This window comes from Juglans regia, chromosome 6 (assembly GCF_001411555.2).
Source record: "Juglans regia cultivar Chandler chromosome 6, Walnut 2.0, whole genome shotgun sequence".
Lineage (NCBI taxonomy): Eukaryota > Viridiplantae > Streptophyta > Magnoliopsida > Fagales > Juglandaceae > Juglans > Juglans regia.
Genome location: NC_049906.1, coordinates 4,680,433 through 4,697,935, shown reverse-complemented (window position 1 = coordinate 4,697,935; position 17,503 = coordinate 4,680,433). Strand labels below are relative to the sequence as shown.

At 34.2% G+C, this 17,503-nt stretch overlaps 2 protein-coding genes across 3 annotated transcripts; one reads left to right on the top strand and one right to left on the bottom strand.

Moving 5' to 3' along the window:
* Positions 1-1,368: 1,368 nt before the first annotated feature.
* Positions 1,369-4,384, top strand: LOC109007902 (cytokinin riboside 5'-monophosphate phosphoribohydrolase LOG8-like). Of its 2 annotated transcripts, none has more exons than XM_018987796.2 (7): positions 1,369-1,913; positions 2,410-2,507; positions 2,635-2,665; positions 2,848-2,947; positions 3,109-3,179; positions 3,257-3,400; positions 4,053-4,384. In XM_018987796.2, the coding sequence occupies exons 1-7, from the start codon at positions 1,800-1,802 to the stop codon at positions 4,143-4,145; spliced, it is 651 nt and encodes a 216-aa protein (XP_018843341.1). In that variant the 5' UTR covers positions 1,369-1,799; the 3' UTR covers positions 4,146-4,384. The 2 variants fall into 2 exon arrangements, with proteins under 2 accessions (XP_018843341.1, XP_018843342.1); XM_018987797.2 differs by having other exon boundaries at positions 1,370-1,913; positions 2,366-2,507.
* A 4,166-nt stretch (positions 4,385-8,550) lies between these two features.
* Positions 8,551-17,486, bottom strand: LOC109007904 (probable magnesium transporter NIPA9). The gene is made up of 9 exons (XM_018987799.2): positions 17,241-17,486; positions 16,808-16,906; positions 16,400-16,529; positions 12,316-12,404; positions 10,576-10,632; positions 10,391-10,449; positions 9,914-10,034; positions 9,472-9,620; positions 8,551-9,101 (listed from the first exon to the last, which is right to left on the bottom strand). Exons 1-9 carry the CDS (start codon positions 17,349-17,351, stop codon positions 8,876-8,878), a joined length of 1,041 nt encoding a protein of 346 aa, XP_018843344.2. The 5' UTR covers positions 17,352-17,486; the 3' UTR covers positions 8,551-8,875.
* Between the last annotated feature and the right edge of the window lie 17 nt (positions 17,487-17,503).

The window sequence follows — 17,503 nt, the reverse complement described above, 5'->3', positions numbered from 1 at the left end:
GTATGTAAGGTGTGAAGCTTATGTCTAGAATTTTTTTATAAATTTTTATAAAATAATAGATCCCACATTAAAAAAATGTAAAAAAAACTATTCTTTATTAGTGGAACTCATTGTTTTACAAAAAGCCTGTATGAGGCTTGTCTATTTGAAATTTGTATATAGCATTACTCTTTTATATTTGATTTTTAAGCAATATTAAAACATCTAATTAAAACAAATTTGAAGCCTTCTTTAAAGAAAATTCTATACATAACACTATCATCTAATCATGTACGATGTGATACATTTATCACTATTAAATAATTTTTTTTTATCATTTATTAATAATAAATATGTCACATATTACATAATTGAATGAAAACGAGATAAAACTAGTGTATGACATTACTCATTCTCTTAATATGTTTTTAATTCAACTTTCAATCATTTTTCAATCATCTTTTAGTTAATTTCCTTCTTGATACATTTCCACTACTTAAAAGACGCCATCTCAAGCGAGAATGGATTATTTTTAGTAAAATTCTTCTTTTTATAATGAAAAAAAAAATCACATATAACGTACTTTTATGTGATCAATGTATTTAGATGATTGAATAAATAGATATATTTTTTCTAATTATATAATGAAATTAAAAAAAAATCAAGCATTCTTACGCGTAGTCTTTACAATAATATATAAAACATGTTATCTTCATCATTGAAAAGGAAAAAGCATCACGTGACACGTAGGATGAAATGAAGGCACCACTCTATGATTTTAGAATTTTATAATTGGCTATGAATATTAACTAAATCAAAATAGTAACAAATTCAACTTTTTTTAATTTTAAAATAATAATAATATTAAAAGGCTTACAATATTTTAACAATATTTCAATTTCAGCAATATTTTATTAAATTTTTATATTTTATCTAAGGATAATAATGATAGATTTACTACTTTACTATTTTACTACTCTCTTTATTTTTTTTAATTTATTATTATTATTTTCTTTTACTTAATAATTAAAAAAGTGACTATTACTGAAATTGTATATTTTTTAAATTTTTTCTTAATAATTAAGGATGTTAAAAAAATACTTATAAGAAAAATAAAAATAAAAATAAAAATACACTATAAAATAGTAAATGAGTGATACAAAATTGTAAGGCTATCATTATCTTTCATCTAAAACAATCTCATCTCAATATCTAAACCGCACGAATCAAAATAACAACATCATGATGCAACAGAATCTAATTACAGATTGTTGTTGTGCATAAGTCAAATCCAACGGCTAAAGTAAACTTGTCTTCTCTTTGCCGAGTCCTTTACTCCTAACAAATCTATATTCCCTTATGTAGACTAACCAAAAAAAAAAACACTACTTTGGATGGAGAGAAACAAAGAAATATGGTTTTTAATTGATGTATAATAATATTTATTTGTTGTTTTTGTACCTATTTATACCTATTTATCATTTTATGTTTTGTGGGATATTGAGTTATAAAGCCGACAGAGAGAAGTTGGATTGGAAAGGAAATGTGTACATGTCGGCTTCTCCTGCTCCCATTCGACAAATATATAAGACCCATTTACTTATCGAATTCAGTTCCTGTTTTTATCAATTTAAAACCAATCCAAATAGCCTTCTTTTGAAGTTCTTCTTCTTTTTTGTGTTTGGGTGACATTGATTTTGATGAGTTCTGGGTCTTTGCAATTGAAGTAATATATGTTACTGCATAACAAATTTTGCCTTTTTGTTTTGATTTTGTTATTTTAATTGTTTGGGACTGGATTTGGAGAAAATCAATCGTGAATGGAAGAAGGCAACGAGAGAAGCAAGTTCAAGAGGGTTTGTGTCTTCTGTGGGAGCAACTCTGGCCACAGAAAAGTCTTCAGTGATGCTGCTCTTGAATTGGGCAATGAACTGGTTGGTTTCCCTTTTTCTCTTTCATCGCTTAAGCTTAATGTAGTCTCAAGCTTTGACGTATGTGTCTAAAACGTGTTCGTTTTGATGATATTGTATTCATCTTTAGGTGCTGTGTACCGGGTGTTTGATGTTTTGAACTGGGATTGTTTTTCCTGTGATAATGGAAGTTATGGAACTCTACTTTGGTCTTGGCCTTAAAATGGCGTCTGATGATTTCAGGTTTTCATTGGGAGTTGAAAAATCAAAGTTCCATATGGTGGTTGTTTGTTTTTGGTAATGAGATTAGTATTGGGTTCTGGGTTCTGGGTTCTGGCTATACAGATCATTAATTTGTCCAACAGAGTGATGAATTTGTGGATTTTGCATTTCACGTACCAAACTGTGTATTTCCTGTCTGATCATATATATGGGCATGTTCTTAACCACTATCCTTGATTGGGTTACTCTTGAAGGATTATTTGTGGTCGGTGTTAAGCTGATGGGCATCTAATAACAGGTGCAGAGGAAGATAGACTTGGTGTACGGTGGGGGAAGTGTCGGGTTGATGGGTTTGATTTCCCAGAGAGTGTATGATGGAGGTTGCCACGTTCTCGGGTATAAATGAAACCTTCAGTATTACATTGTCTGTGTCTGTCATCTATAGTCCCATCATTAAATGCAAGATGGGTGTTGATCACATTGGGATCTATTGATGAAATTCTTAATTTCATTTCATGTGCAGGATCATTCCAAGAGCTCTCATGCCTCTCGAGGTATCATCTGTTAATGCATTGAATCAGATTTCAATTTTTAGCAGCCCTGTAGGGGGAGAAATTTTTATCACGTCCTACCTGATCTAAGCTCTAGTCACCTGCTATGAAAAGTACTTACATATGTTGGTAGTTGAAAAACATGTTCGCATGGTCATTAGTATGTTGTTGGTTAACACTGACAGATATCTGGTCAAACTGTTGGAGAAGTAAGAACTGTTTCAGACATGCATGAGCGGAAAGCTGCAATGGCTCGAGAAGCTGATGCCTTTATTGCTCTTCCTGGTAAATCATCACCTGGAAAATTCTCATCAATAGTCAAAAGAAAACAAACAATCACCTTGAGTGTTTTGTTCCATGAAACCTTTGAGATCTTCCTTCACAAATCAAAATGGTTATTCTCTTAGTGCTTAATACCCACATATCTTTTCATTTGGTGGTTTTAGGAGGATATGGGACAATGGAAGAGCTGTTGGAGATGATAACATGGGCCCAACTTGGAATTCATAAAAAAACGGTAACCTACCAATTTGGTGTTTGAAGATATAGAAGAATTGGAAAATTACCATTGTAACTGGATGTTGATTGCTATAGGTTGCTCTGCTAAATGTTGATGGGTACTATAATTCCTTGCTGGCATTATTTGACAATGGGGTCAAAGAAGGATTCATCAAGCCAGGTGCTCGGCATATAGTCCTCTCTGCTCCAACTGCTAAAGAACTAATGATTAAGATGGAGGTATAATTACCTAAATCATCTTCTCCCCATAATTAATTAGGCTTATTGGATGGAAATAAACCCCTCCCTTATTATTTTCTTCTCGAAAACAAAAGGAAAAAATAATAGAGACAGTGGTAAATTTAAATGCAAGGTTAGCTTCAAAACCTAGTTGTACTCATAGACTGCTTGAAATCATTATTGTAAAAGGCACACCTGACTAATACATGGATTTGAGTCATGTTATTTAATTGGGTCACCATGTGAAACACAAATTTCAGATGAGTTAGGACATATAGAGCCTCCAGATGACATGGCCTCCTCTTATTCATTGTCTATATGTATGAAGAATAGATGCAGCATATTTCATTGATCTCCCCTTCCTTTTTGGCTCTCTCTCTCTCATTCATTTTTTAGGCTTATTGGCATGGTAAACATCCTCTTATTAGGGAGACTTGCATGAAATGTTGTTTCAATTCTCTGACAACACCAAAGGTCTGTAGTCTGATTGCATAACCTCCTATCTTCAAAATAGAGGTCTGGATTTCGAAACCCCGCTCTCAAATATATTAAAAAATTCTCTGACAGAGAAATGATATTGAGGGAGCTGAAGTCTATTTATTATATCCATACTCTAATTTTTTTTTTCCTTTTTATATATATGCTTTTGCAGCAATACACTCCTTTCAATGAACATGTTGCTTCTCATGAAAGCTGGCAGATGGAACAGCTTGGTAATTATCCCGGGCAAGAAAACCCACAGTGACTGTTGGTGGTAGGTCTTTCTGCTAAATTGATTCCTGATGTGATTCATCATCATTTATGTGGAAGAATCTATATAGATGGGACCATTTATTGTTTATTACTATGGTACTTTTGTCGTTCTTTGTGACCTGAATTGTACTAAAATTTTCCTTAATGTTTTATTACAAAACCATGGTTTATGGTCGGTTGAAAGTGGAAAGTTGAAACACTATTCTCTAGTCATATCTGGTCGTTACCACTTGTTAAAGGGGCAAAGATACTTTGAAATGGGGAAGAGATGGTATGCAGTAGTACAGAATCTTCTCTTAAGTGGTGATCAGAGGTCCCACTATAATGGGCTAATTGGACTGGACACTTGATTTGAGGACAACTTGGACTTTTTGGGGGGAGCTATTGAGTTCGAGCAACTCAAAGATGACTTCATCCTGAGGTCTGCTGATGATAACATAAAAGGAACGACAGTTCTTAAGCACACCCTGTCGGTAACTTCAAAATAATTTCATTCTAGGAGCATTTTTGGTGCGTTTTTTCTCTGACTATTTGCAACTTGATCCTACAGCATCCTTCCAGCCTTGAAATAATGAGAGTTACATGCAGCAAAATCCCGATCATGGCCCTTTAAAAAGTGCTGCTCATAAAGTTAGATTTTGCTGCCTTTCTTAAAACTTAAAAAGAATCAGAAAACCTTGAGAGAGCAGTCACTCATTTAGGTATAAAAGTTTAGGCCTCGTTCGGTTCTGCAGTTCAGATGAGATATTTTGTTGGAAGTTGAATAAAATATTGTTATAATATTATTTTTATTTTAAAATTTGAAAAAATTAAATTATTTATTATATTTTGTGTGAAAGTTTAAAAAAATTATAATGATTATACGATATAGGATGAGATAGTTTGATTTTATGTAACCAAACCAACCCATAGTCGTGGACGTTTTCGTTTTGAGTTCATATCTGGCTCATATCATAATTCAAGCAATAAGATGGTGACACCCACGAATTGGTATAGGGTAAGTTAAGAGAGAACTGACATAAGAATTTAGGGCAGGTTTGGTAACCAAAATAAAACACAAAATTTTTATCTCATCTCATCTCATTATTACACATTTTTCAAATTTCCATACAAAATATAATAAACAATTCAACTTTTTCAAGGTTAAATACATTTTTTTCAAATTTCAAAACAATAATAATATTAAAACATAATATTTTAAACTTCAAAACAAAACATAAAATTCTCATCTCATTCCCTAAACATACCCTAAATTCTCCAGGGATTCATCCTCCAGTGACACCCATGCACACAATCCTTTTTACAACTTCTTATTTTTATAATTCTCTTTTAAACGGAAGATAATTATGCAAAATTTAAAACTTGAACAAAAAAAAACTTGTATGTTTGATGAAGTGGGGCTATTATATTGGTTTATGTAAAAGGGTTATAAAAGAGTTGTATGAGTATAACTGTTTACCGACCGTCGAAGAAAATTGAACAGCTCACCTAAAATCAATTTAACTTATCACTGATGACTAAAATTCTGTTTGGATATAAGAAGTGTTTCATTTCATTTTATCTTATCATTATAATTTTTCTAAATTCTCATACAAAATATAATAAATAATTCAACTTTTTTAAATTTTAAAATAATAATAATATTAAAACATAATATTCTAAAAATATTTTATTCAATTTTTCACTTCCACGTCATCTCATCTCAATTCACTATACAAACGACATCTAAACAAGGTAGTGGGGAAGTTTCAGCTTGTTGGGAAGTCGTTAAATATGAAGTTTCTTTGTTACATATAGCCAGTATTTTCCTGAAAGTAAGAAGCAATAACAATCTAGATAGTGAAAACTTTGGAGTCCAGACCATAAAACTTTCATCTATAAATAGTATTCACGATAATTAAAACTCGTCCCGGGTCATAGGGACCCTACTGATCTGTCACTTTTGGAAGTCCCTACTCTTGGTCGTTTATGTACCTTTTTCTCTGAGCTTGGCCATACATGTAAGGGTAGTGATAGGGTACTAACCCTATCCTTATTCTATATGCCAAGCTGCGACTCACGTGGATCTCTCAAGGAATCACCAACTGAGGGGTCCTGATGTCATGGCCATCTTCTCTCTTACGAGTCAGGACAGTCTGGTTTTAAACTTCTAGGGCCCTACAATTATTTTTTTAAGAATAACTTTTACTCTATTTACAAAGTGACTATACAAAATCAATCTCATAGATTGACATAATTAGATTGATTCGTTAGATTATAAAATTATTTTTATTATAAAATAGATCTAATGAATCAGATAAAATCACGTCAGTTTATATGATTATTTTTATATAATTCTTTTGTAGATATACTAATCCTTTTTTTTCAAAAGATATTATGGCTTGTATAAATTAGGTACAAATTCACTCGACAAGTTGTAATGGTATATAAGTGTAACGTGTGATTTCCACCAATTTTGTACTTTACACATTCATAAGCCTAGTTCGGTTATAGAAACGGTTTCATTTTATTTCATCTAAACAATAATAATATTAAAAAATAATATTATAATAATATTTTATTCAACTTTCATCTAAAATCATCTCATCTTACTATCCGAACGTGGCCTAGAGTTTGAAAATGTGATACAAGGGACCCGATTGAAAAATTATAATTCGATCTATAATAAATTATCTTATAGACCAAATCCAATCATGTTAACGCTTGCAAATTGAAGAATTCCACCAAATAAAACAATAATCACATTGACTTGTAACATAATTATAGTAAATAATGCACAAATCCATCATCTAATCTTTTGCAGAATGGTTTGGTTCCATATTACCTTGATGTGTCCCATCAAAATCATGAATTTTTTTAGGATAGCCATACGATTTGGATTAATATGGCATTTTGTTCTGCATTGTGGATTTTTTGACGCTAGTGGTAGGATTTTATTTTATTTTATTTTATTTTCCTGGTGATTGGTGGACCTCTAAATCTGGTTCATCATGAATCTGAGGTGCAGGTGGAAATGGCTGTAACTTCTCTATTGGCCCCCCCACCCTCTCTGTTCTTTCCTTATCCCAAGTGGTTTCTTTTTAACGTTCGAAATCCATTAACTGTTTGGTAGATATATACCATGAAGTGACTGCAGAGGTATATGTCCATTAATGTTTTGGTTTTTTGGGTGGAGGGGAGGGGCCCCTCCATAACTTTTATTAACTTAAAATCAGGTCTTGTTTGCCTCAAAATAAGTCAAATAATAAAAGGTCTTGTTTCCCTCCTAGTCTTTGTCCTTGTCGTTCTTGTCATTGTTACCATCATTTTGCTGCCTGTCATGGAAATGACTAAAGCCCCGTTTGGAGTTAAATTTAATTTTAAATTAATTTTAATATTTAAATATTTAATATTTAAATTATAAAATTTATCTCAATTTAAAATTTCTTTATACGTGAGACCCATAATTTCTTTTCAATTCAATACTTTCTTTACATGCAGGATTCACTCTTTTTAAACTTTTTATAAATACATCTAAACTCATCTTAATAATCAAATACGTTTAAATTTATCTTAAGTAGATTCTACAAAACTCATTTCATCATATTAATTTATTACTATTCATAAAAAATTCAACTCAACTCAATATTCAAATGCAGCTTAAATGCCTCAAGAGAGAGAAGTAAAAGGAAAAACAAAGAGAGAGCATTTAGTTTGGATATTGAGGTGTAAATTAAAAATATCTCACTATTATTTATTATTTTATTATTATTTAATATCTTATCATTATTTTTTTCTATTATTTACATAATAACTAAAAATATCTTACTGTTTAAATGCAATCTTAAAAAAGTTGAAAACGTGGAGCTTTTTGTACTATCAAGGACAAAAGATTAAACATGGAGGAGAGAGAGAGAGAGAAAGGGGGGTGAAAACATGAAAAACTTGGGACTGTCAAGGACTAATGATAGAGCCACCCTTCTGAAGTGGTGTCCGCGGCATAACTTCTCCAACAACCATACATGATTACGCTTTGTAGCTTAAAATTGGAGAGAATGAAAAAGGGGATTGTGAATGCTTGATGAATTTCTTCATTTTGTTCTGGCAGATTAGGGCTCTTTCATTTAAAAGTACTGCTTGTAAAAGGGAATATCATATCTACAAGCTAATGTAAAGATACATCCTCCACATTTTGACATGATAATATTTAATTTGTAAAATATTTATGATATCACCATCCCAAGTAACACAAAATAATTGAGACTAAGGCGTATTCTCAGAATACCTCACTACTATTCATTATTTTATTATTATTTTTCACCTACTTTTCACTGTTATTCAATATTTTATCATTACTTTTTCATTACTATGCACAGAACACCTGAGAATAACAACTCACTACCCAAATGCAACCTAAATGGAATGGAAAAGAAAAGGATACGAGTTTCAAGATACAAGGATTTTAAATCAGGCAAAGCATGTCAAGGAGAAGGAATGACCCACAAAATTACATGCCCTCTAAGATCAGTAAGCAGGATCGTACTATACACCCCACCCTCAATAAAGAACAACTCAATGTCATCTACAAGCCCATCAACAAGAGTCTTAACATACACACGTGATAATCTTCTTACTATTGTCACTTCAAGTCTTCTTCAGGAAGAGGTTATGCCAAATGATGCAATGTTGCCGCCTAGATAACAGCACTTGGGGTTTGTATCCCTAATATTGGCTATTGTCAATTCAAGCCTTCTCTTTAGGAGATGATATCAAATGATGCAATGTTGCTGCCTGGATGACAGCACTTGGGTTTGAATCCCTAACACGGACAGATCCAGATCTTCTAGCATTGAAATTCCTCTCAACACCACTTGGTATGAGATGTCGTAATGGCCATGGAAGGTGTCTCACGACTCTCACCAGCCGCGATGAACTCACGAGTAAAACCACACCAATAATGATAAGGAACCTGCAGTAAAGAAATGAAAACAGAAAATAATAAACATAATGGCACCCAGATACGGAATACAAGGACTCAGATCCCCATATCACCTCAATCCACAAGAACCAGGTGCTGCAAATTGAGAATAAGGGTTTGTATTATTAAAGGATCCTTCGAATAATGAGTATATGACAAGTAATTAATGACCAAATGTTTCAAACTGCATATTTTTACCTAATTAATTTTGACTGATAACTATGACATTGAGAAAGTGCCAGGCATAAATTGAGATAAATTGATATTCACCGTGTATCATTAAGCTTTAAGAAGGTTTGGTTTTAGAAGGTTTCTTCTGTAAGCACATTGAATTACAAAATAGTGCAGTATTTTAAATTACCATCCAAGCAGAAGTGAAACACGAGCTGTTGGTGCTTCAGGTAATTGTTCGCCTAATGCAAGCATACCAGCAAGAACACCAGTCACAATTGATGCCACAGCAGCACACGTGGCTACTACAATTGCTCTCCCATGCTTTAGACCCCGAGTCTGTAAAACTTGAACGAAGAAGTATGTTATGATAACGACTGTTTGTGTCAATTTTTTACAGAACCCCACTAGTTTCAATTAAAATGGTTCCTCCTCGGCAAATACAGCAATATGGACAGTCAAACATATGAGAGAACATTCAACCAATTCTCTCCCCAAAACAAAATAAAAGGTACACACATGATAGTATGTTGTAGAAAGTATCAATTTGGCTAAAAAAGATTAAATAGCTCAGATGCAGGTCCATCAACATACCAAAATTAAATTGTAAATTTGTCAACCATTTGAAGTACCTGATAATAAAATCCTGTACCACTACAAGAAACACTGATTGAAATGCATATAGGTACCAGCATCCTGTGGAAGCCCTGCTCCAAAAATACAAAGCCCATCTTTGAAATTACAGATGCCATCCTGCAATCAGATGTATTAAAATTGCTTGATAGGTTTTAAACAAATGAATTTGCTTAAGAAATCCAGTTCTGCTTCTGATATAAATTCAATTTCATGTCAGAAAATGATTTGAACACAAATTATTGCCTCAAATGGAAAACTATATAATGTGTTTTATGATCTTTCAATAAAAGAATGTACTATTTGATTTAACAAACATCACAAGAGAAAGTGACAAGACACTATTTGTAAGTTGTAAGATGAAAAATTGTCAATGGTTCAATCATGCTTTACCATGTTAGCTCTGTCAGAAATCACACAAAAATATGAGCAGGAAAAAAAATAGTGCAAAAATTTAGTTCAAGAGGATATAGTACCCGAACAAAATGCCAGATTCCAAACCATATATAATTTCTTCAACAACTTCATATTCCATCTGGATCAAAAGAGTGTCAATAATGAGACAAGGGGTGGGAGTAGGAGAGTGGTGCTAATAGTAAAAGAAAATAAAAGAAATAGCATATCTTGCTTAATGCGTACATCACTAAAGGGGAATTTTTACCATCTCCTGTTCTTTTCGTTGTCGTTTGTAGATACGAAGCCACCCGTTAAGAAGTACCTAAGAAAAAGAGTTCTACAACGTTTACAATGATCCCATAATTGAAAAATCCTACCATGCTTACAATGATCGCATAATTGATAACAAAACCACATCCCAAGTATCAGCATTATTACGGCAAACCTCGCCCCACTGCTATGTTACAGATAAATATACCATCAATTGAGCTCTTCCAAGCAAAGAGTAATGCATAAAACTAATTATGTCCGTCAAGTCCAAGTAGCCAAACACTAGTAACACAACTAAAGTATTCACAACACTGCACTTTGCATCAAGTCAGTAACATTTAAAGCAATGAAACTAGGCCTCATTATGGAATGGACTACAGCAATCACTCATTCTGAATCTTGTAGTGTGGTTGATTTCCAAATGAAGTAAACATCATCATTTAATGTATTGATACACCTACAACCATTTTTACAACCCTTTACACAAAGATGTTTTAAAATGAGGGTATTTTTTGTAAAATGATGTTACTTGTATCAGTTATTTTACCAAAATACCCCTCATTTAAAACATGGTTGTGTAAAGGGTTGTATAAAAGGTTGTGTGTCTATCATTTTCCAAGAGGGAATAAAAACAGAATAAAGGGACAGCCTAGTGACAACATAGGCCAATGTCATTGGCAACTGTACATCTTAAGGTTATAGCAGTCTAAATGCATGGACAATTGTTGCCACACTTATTATTAGCATAATTTCTAACGATCTGAGGAAAGCCCATGCTACATATCACTTCAAAAGGACTGGTCAAACTGGAGCTCATTGGAATCATTATAAAAGCCAAAAAAAAGCTCTCTCAGATAATGTGGAAACCCATTTACTACCCTTCTATACTCAACCCTGGACCTTACAACCTACCTCACTCAAATCTCTGATGTCCTCGTCAGACCATTCAGCTCAAGTCCCACAACTCTAGCTGGGATTTACTGTAATATCATTTGTAATCATCCAAGGAAAGTTCAAGCCACATCAAGGTCACAATTGGAGCTTTATTGAAACCATTATAAAGGCTAAGAACTTCTCCATCCTAGACAATGTAAAATCTCATCAGCACCCTTCTGTACTCAATCTAGAGTGTTGCAAACCTTACTGTTGGTCCTACTAAAAAAAGATATCATTAAGGAAACATATACTACATGTTACTACTCTAATTTCACTTATAAAAAAAAAATGTTACTACTCTAATTTCATACTAGGTATCTGCAATAGAGTTCATGAACAAAAATTAAAATCTAGTTTATACTTTATATTGAATGCTGAAAAGGGTCTGTGCAGACAACACTAAGTACTTTGGATTCGAGGTTTTGTTTGGTTGCAAAAAGCATCACATCTTCAAATTCCAAATGTAATGAATAAACTACCATGTCTGGCATGATTTTTTTAGAGGTCCATGAGCCAGGTACCTAAGACACATGTACAGTTGGCAGCAATTGCATGCAAATTGCACCAACAATGAATTGAGGCAATACATTGACATGAGACCTTACAACAACTTCATCCAAACAGGATTCTTATGAAATCCAGAAGAAAATCCTCTTCAATTTCAAGTTTTGATACCATAATCTTGTCACATGAACAGGAGTTGACGAATTTTTTTTTTTTTTTTATCAATGAGTTGACAAACTCTTAAATGTCTATATAGTATACTTAGCTCAGATCGTGCATAGGATAAGGTACCTACAAACAAGATGGCAACAATGAATGCCAGCCATGGTAAATGAAAAATAGATATGGCAGTAGCCTCTTGCTCCTCACCTCCAGCGCCAACTCCTGTAAATCCAAAAAAAGCATATACAACTTAGAAATGCTTAATGGGACGGTAACTTGGAATGTCACTTTTACTAGAAATGCTCAGGATTGGGAACTTGATGAGATGGCAGCCTTTTTTAGCCACTTGTATTCAGCAAAGGAAGGAGGAAATGGGGGAGACTGTATGTTGTGGATTCACATGGGGAGAAAATTTTTTACCATTAAATCTTTTTACAAGGCTTTGATGGTACAACAACCCACCTTTTTTCCGTGGAAGAGTATTTGGAAAGCACAAGTTCCGCCTAAAGTTGCATTTTTTATTTGGAGAACCGCGCTTGGAAAGATATTGACGGTTGATAACTTAAGGAAGCGGGGTATGGTGGTCATGGAGTGGTGCTACATGTGCAAAAGGAATGGAGAATTGATAGATCGTTTGCTTTTACATTGTGAGGTGGCGGGAGAATTATGGGCTGGTATCCTTGATAGAGCCGGACTGAGTTGGGTAATGCCTAAGAGTGTGGTGGAATTACTAGCGTGCTGGAACATGAGGCATAACAGTGCATAATTGGCAGCAGAGTGGTGTATGATACCTTTGTGCTTAATGTGGTGTCTATGGTCAGAAATGAATGATAGGTGCTTTAACAACAAGGAGCGTGCAGTGGGAGAAATCTGGAATTTTTTCGTATTGTATTGAAGGGTGAGAGTGTCCATGAGTTTCTATCTTCTTTTCAACTCGCTAGAATGTAATTAGGTGTTTTACTTTGTATACTTTCTGTGTACTTGAGCATTTACCTAATTTTAGTCTATTCAATAAAGCTATCTATTTACTTATAAAAAAAAAAAAAAAAAAAACGTATACCATACAGGTAAAATCAATAAAATAAACCAAATAAAAAAAATTATAAGTTGGTAATATTATTCATGAAAAGCTGTGAGGTTGATGCACAAGTTTATATTGATCTAAGACTTCCTTACTTATAAAAGAAAAAGTACATATGTAGCATATAGGAGATACTCCTAAGAGCACTCTCATTGGATTAGTTAAAAACTAAATCCATTGAGTATTTAGCTATTAGAGAGTAACTTTCAAAAGTTTTTCCAAATTTGAAAGTTACTGTACATATATCAAATACATATTTTATTAATTATTTCTCTCTCCCTTTCTTTCTATCATATATTTTATCACAATTGGTATATTAATTTGAGTTAGTGATATATTAATTTAATAAGAATATAATTATTAATTAATATATAATAGGTAGAATAGTAAAATATGATAAAATAAAATAAATTAATAATTAAAAAAATTAAATATTTTTGAAATTATTAGTTATTCATTACTATATAATGAACAAATGTATAATCTAATATGGAGATTTGATGTGAATAACCAAAACCAAATTTATCTCATATTGTTTTATTGTTATATAATGAAAAAATAGTTATTCCAATGTGGAGATTTAAGTGAATGGAACGGCCAAAAGTCAAATTTATCTTACATTCTTAAAAAATATCCTTTAACTTTGGCTAATCCAATGAGAGTGCTCTAAACAAAAGAAAAAAGACCAAGAAAGTCCTGTAAACTAGAAACATGAACATTCATCCGAAGATAAATAGTATTAGATACTAGAAACATGAACATTTAGGGATGTTGAAAGCATTAGATAATTATATCACCTATTTTTTTAGACGCTTTTGGTGACAAGCAGGAAAAAACTTGGTGGGAAAAGCACATATTTGTCTCTCTGTTTCTCTCTTTACCAAAACCCTCTCCCCATTCCTTAAAAGTCCTCCCACTGAAGGGAGGAGAACTACACTAGATCCGGCCCCCTCCCTGCTCCTCCCTCCTTCCCCTTTCCATCTTCCCCTTGCTCTTTTACCCCATTTCTCGTACTCTTTCAACCTTTCTCTTGGATACCTAGAGGATAGATCTACGGCTTTCCACCCACCAAACCACCACGCGATCACTAAGATTAAAGTTGCTGCCCTTTTCTCCACCATCACCAGCCATCAACTACCCCAAACCACCGGCGTGTGGCTGCCACGCATCATCAACGGCGCGCATTGTTGCCACGCGCCACCTCCAAACTGTGGTTTCTAAACCTCCTCTGACCATGATTTTCGTCACTAGCCTCTACTAGATAGTCCTCGGCTCGTTTGTTGGCCTATTACCCTTTTTCTCCCTTTCTCCTCCATTTAAACCCTTTGCCATTTTTAAAACGTCTGATTTGCTATCGTCTACTTGCCCACAACCACCAAACACCCCTCCTCTAGTTTGGCCATAAGCTCTTCCATCACTCACCATTGCTAGTCATTTTATTTCAATGTGTGCATGGTCCACACCCAGTCTATTTGGTGGCATGAAGGGCCCACAGACCTCCTTCTTTGATAGTAGTTCAACAATTTTAGTTCTCCTTCAAGGGACAGTCCTTTGTTTCTCTTTTGCAGAAAGCAAGTAATTGTAAAAGGAGGAATTCGCCTGAGGAGGGGCTCGCGTCTGATTAGCTAATTGGTGAGGCAATAGCTTACCAAGGCAATGATCAGTAGCTGGTCCAGGAGGATGATCAACCAAACTGGGACTAAGACATGGCCCAGACTCCTATGGGAGGCAGTAGTGGAGAATTTTCCGCAAGGACCAATGCCGCGTGGAGGTAGAAGGCTATCATGAACTTCTTTTCCTGGAGAATAAGCAATGACGGTATCTGGGCATGCTTTCTATTCCAAGGATATGGAAAATTAAGGCGTGGGAAGCTCCACCGAAATCTCCGAAGCAATAAAGTCCAGTGCATCAATATCTGTTGCGGCTTTCAATCATAGTATCACAATCCTCCAATGAAATTAAGTAAAAAACCACCTTTTTATGACTAATCTTTTCTTGGCTCCACCAAGAATAAGACCCAGACCATATTTTTTGCCTCCATTGCCCTTCTCTAATTGTATTTCTACGCATTGTATTCATTGTAGTGAGACAATTGTTGGGTCCCCCATCCCCTCCTTTTGTATTTCTCTTGTTAATTTAACGAAATGTTGGTTATAATAAATTAAAAAAAAATATTAGAAAAAATATGATGGCTTAGGGATAATAAAAAAAAATGAAACCAAAAGGAACAAGAAATCATCAATATTCACACACTAAAGCATCATGTTGCAAAATATATTTACATATTAATTTGAAAAAGGAATATATCCTTTAACATTTACTTGATATAATTGTCATCAGGTCATGATTCTAATAAATATGAGAACCAGAGACCAATTATGTTTTTTAATATGTGTTTAACAAAAACAAAATTAAAAAGCATGATATTTTAATATGTTTTTTTAATATGTTTTTAACTAGGCACATTCTCGGTTCAATCTTTCTATAAGTCTCTCACACAGGTGCAGAACACTCAGTTTCCATGGAGGAGGATCTGGGGTAATAAGGCACCTCTCAAAGTGATTTTCTTTGCCTGGACAGCTTCTCTGGGTAAGATATTGATGATGGATAATTTGCGGAAACGCGGGGTGATTGTATAGATTGGTGTTGTGCAAGAAGAGTGGTGAGACCGAGGATAATCTTCTACTGCATTATGAAGTTGGTAGAGTACTATGGGATGAGGTGTTTAGCAGATTAGAGTTAGCGTAGGTTATGCCCGCCATAGTGGAGGTGCTTTTGGCTAGTTGGACAAATCTATGAGGTATTCCACAAATCACAGTTGTGTGGAGATGGTTCCTATTTGTATTATGTGGTACTTATGGCAGGAGCGAAATGACAGGACGTTCGAAGACAAGGGGCAATCATTTGAGGATCCTAGATCTCTTTTTGTTAGAACATTATTCCTATGGGCCATACCTGTAGATTTTAATGGTCTAGGCCTTCATGATTTTCTCGTTTCCTTTTCTTCATCCTAGATAGGTGTTTCCTTTTGTATATCATTTTGTATACTTGGGTTATGCCTATTCTATTAATATAATCGTTTACTTATAAAAAAATATATGTTTTTACTACTATAACCATAAAGAGCTTAAATTACCGATAGTACCGATGCCCGCCAAAGTAATGCCCACCCAGTCAATAGCATTCATGACTTCCTTCAAATAAAAATGGGAAAAGACAGAAAGAATAGCAAGTCCGCAGCCAGAAACTGGTTGGATAACAGATACCTGAGAAGACATCATAAAGAACGAAGCCAAGGTTAAAAAATCGTCCAAGAGCAGCATAATATGCATCCAGAAGTTCAACTGCAGCAGCACCGGTGGAAAAGAAATCATCTTTGATATGTGGTAATTGGATGTGTGCATCCTTAACTTCATCCTCAACAAAATAACAAAAGCATTGGCAGCTTTCTATTTATATAGTTATTTATTTTTCTGTTGGGAATACTGAACAGTGTCATAACGTAAATGATAAAGATACGAAAGCTTGATGTAGATGCACTTACAGGGGCTTGAGATAGTGCCCTCAACATCAACAGTGCTCCAAATATATCCATTAGAAAACCAACCGCCCAAGTTTTGTTGAAAGCATATGCCCTTATTACCTATAAACACAAACAAATGTACATTTACACCAGCACCAATTATCAATCAATAAGAGGGCGTGCAGGACGCTGTGTTTGGTTGCATGGATTCAGAATTGAATCTCGATTCCACAAAATAGGACATGAAATCAAACTGTAATCATGCATCAGATTTTTACAAAATTGCATCTTTTCACATTCATCTTGGTTGAATTTTTTACCAGGATTTAACATTACCCACCATAACTCAGATCAATTAAAAGAAAATAAATACAGAATCACAGAAATCAATAATGGGGTGGTCAGAAAATCTAAATAAAGCAAAGAAAAAAAGGAGCAAAGGTTGCGGGCGTGCCTTGAACTTGAAAGAGAGGGGGGGAAGAATGAGAGTGCCCTTTTTCTGGAGGACTTTGCCGATGTTGTTACCGGCGGTCGCAGCTAACGTTAAAAAGATCGATTCCCACATCTCTCTCACTCTGAAGAATCACCGACAAAGGTTTCCAATTGGGTCTATAGCAAGCGATGGCTTTTCTATTCGGTTGTTGGTTACTGCGCTATCTGTGTAACGGCACATGCTTGTTTCTCACGTATTGATGTGCATAGTATTTGAAGCTTGAA

Bases quoted from the DNA above. Each gene is read 5' to 3' on its own strand.
- LOC109007904 (XM_018987799.2), bottom strand. From the start codon at position 17,351: ATGTGGGAATCGATCTTTTTAACGTTAGCTGCGACCGCCGGTAACAAC. The intron at 10,450-10,575 runs GTAAAAATTCCC...CTTTTGATCCAG, and splicing joins AACGAAAAGAACAGGAGATG to ATGGAATATGAAGTTGTTGA. The intron at 9,102-9,471 runs GTAATTTAAAAT...TCTTTACTGCAG, and splicing joins GTTTCACTTCTGCTTGGATG to GTTCCTTATCATTATTGGTG.
- LOC109007902 (XM_018987796.2), top strand. From the start codon at position 1,800: ATGGAAGAAGGCAACGAGAGAAGCAAGTTCAAGAGGGTTTGTGTCTTC. The intron at 1,914-2,409 runs GTTGGTTTCCCT...ATCTAATAACAG, and splicing joins TTGAATTGGGCAATGAACTG to GTGCAGAGGAAGATAGACTT. The intron at 2,666-2,847 runs GTATCATCTGTT...TAACACTGACAG, and splicing joins GAGCTCTCATGCCTCTCGAG to ATATCTGGTCAAACTGTTGG.